General features: G+C 37.5%; 1 protein-coding gene across 1 annotated transcript; it reads right to left on the bottom strand.

Moving 5' to 3' along the window:
- Positions 1–226: 226 nt before the first annotated feature.
- On the bottom strand, positions 227–1954 carry LOC129817512 (fatty acid-binding protein, brain). The gene is made up of 4 exons (XM_055872827.1): positions 1791–1954; positions 1463–1635; positions 926–1027; positions 227–508 (listed from the first exon to the last, which is right to left on the bottom strand). Exons 1-4 carry the CDS (start codon positions 1861–1863, stop codon positions 458–460), a joined length of 399 nt encoding a protein of 132 aa, XP_055728802.1. The 5' UTR covers positions 1864–1954; the 3' UTR covers positions 227–457.
- Positions 1955–2278: the final 324 nt, after the last annotated feature.

Genomic DNA, 2278 nt, shown 5'->3' with positions numbered 1-2278 from the left:
GACAAATTCCCCTTCGCAACACTTTTACAACATGGTTTTCCAAGGCATGTGAGCTTGAGTTCTGCTGATATATTGGATCGAATAGTCATGACATGAATACATTGTGGCAGACACCTGTTACTAGGCATGCCCAATCCTTGAGTGAGTGAATATGTGGACGTTGAGGAACTTGCACAACAATGGGTATCAAACAGTCATTTACATAATAGAGTAAAAACATATAGAATTCTGAGTGCATGTTCTTTTATTTTGAGTATGTTTCACACAGGTTTACAAATGATGAGCTATCACCAAATAAACATATATAAAAATGTCTTACAAAAAAGACTTCCAGCCCATGTTGTAAAACATTTGGAAGGATGAAGTGCAAAGGTCAGCATGCAGTAAAAACAAAACACTTCTTGGCTGTAGTCCAGTAAAATGGACTCAAATGATTTAACTAGTGATGTCTCCCAGCTCATGCCTTCTCATAGGTACGCACTGCGACAATGTCTTCAAATGTAAGAGTCTGTGAATGAGATAAAATAACAAATACATCTCTGTGCATTGAGGATTTCAAACATGAAATACAGTATAAATAACATTCATAATCATGAAAAGTAATATATTGCTTGATGGACTCTTAAAATAAGAGTCTAGTTCCTATATCACATCAGGTCAGACTGCAACTGAAAGTTGCGTAATTTGGACTATTAGAGATCACTCCTACAATTTGTGGGAAATGTAAAACTAGAGTCATAATGTTAAACTGACGAGGACCATGGACATTTTTTTTTAACTTATTTGCACATATCTCTACACGGAGAACTATGCTACGCCATTACTAGTACGAGTACTAGTGTAGCCTTGCTTCCCCATCACCTTGTTTCAAAATCCATATTACCCAGGAATTCTAATTTCAGAATACATTTAGGAAGGCTCTTACCATGACCAATTTTCCATCCTTGATTTCTCTCACAAACTTGGTCTCCTTGCCGTCCCACTTCTGAACGTGAGCAAGCTTATCTCCATCCAAGCTCACAGTGGACTGCAACCAGATGGGACAAATAGGTCAGAATATTGCTCTCAACAACAAGTTAAATATAGTTACAATATATTATGGTAACTTCTATGAAGACATAAATGCAATACTTCCAAAGTTCCAATGTTTCATAATCCAGATCATATTGCTCTTACAAATAGCTTATATTTGTAATAAAGTCATTTTTGACTAAAATGTATGATGTTCATAATGCGGCTAAATATAAACAAATTGAATGAAATCTGTCAAGTAAACATGTTAGTCAATGCCTTATTAAACGCTGGAAACAATAACTGAAAACGTTGGACTGGGCTCTTTAACAGGTTCCTCAAACCAACCCAGGGAAAAATATAAGAGCTGTTCTAGCTGACAAAGCCTATATTCAAGTGCAGTGTCCAGTGCATATATCCCTTTAAAAAAATCCCATATTGTAGCACTTACTTTACAGTTTCTGTCATCTGCAGTGGCTTCATCAAACTCCTCTCCCAGTTTGAAGGATATTTCAGTGTTCTTGAAAGTACTCTGGGTTTTAACGACCACTTTGTCCCCCTCTTTTGCGATGATAACGGTTGGTTTGGTCACATTTCCGACCTGCCTTGTTGCAAAACCAACACCTGTGAAAGTAATGAAAAAAGGCAATGAGAGGTGGGATCATGCAAAATTAATCACCTGACGCGAACTACTGTACATTATGTCATTGAACAAATATACAGGTCATACATAACTTTTCTTATTATTAGGTTATAACTGTAAAGTCATGAAAACTTACCAAGTGCTTTCATGTACTCATCGAAGTTGTCACTGTCGACCAGTTTCCAGGTGGCACAGAAGGCATCAACCATGATGAAGAGTTAGAGGACCGTGCAATAAGAGAACTGAGGTAAAGTTGATACAGATGGTGCCGCAGTCAATATGAGCTTTTTCACATAAACCTTCATTATTTGTCTGGGGCTTATTAATATGCTCGTAGGGGGTGGAGACTTACTTCCCATTGGCTCAGGAGATACTTTCTGTCTTCTGATTGGTGTTGAGAGCTTGTAAAGCTATGCTTTGATTTTCAGTTTACATAGCATATGCCATGCCATGATTTGACACACCTATTGCAAAATACACATATTATTTATCAACTGCTTGTGCATTGATTGCAGTTGCAGATCAGTCTTGTTGTGACTTAGAGTAAACATACTAGCTACACTAACCACTGTCCTTGCTCTGCAATACAGACGGTAAATGGAATGTGTCAGATCTAGGGCTGAA

Source organism: Salvelinus fontinalis, chromosome 20, assembly GCF_029448725.1.
Source record: "Salvelinus fontinalis isolate EN_2023a chromosome 20, ASM2944872v1, whole genome shotgun sequence".
NCBI classification, from domain to species: domain Eukaryota; kingdom Metazoa; phylum Chordata; class Actinopteri; order Salmoniformes; family Salmonidae; genus Salvelinus; species Salvelinus fontinalis.
Note: the sequence above shows the minus strand (reverse complement) of the source record. Positions and strands in the feature narration are given on the sequence as shown.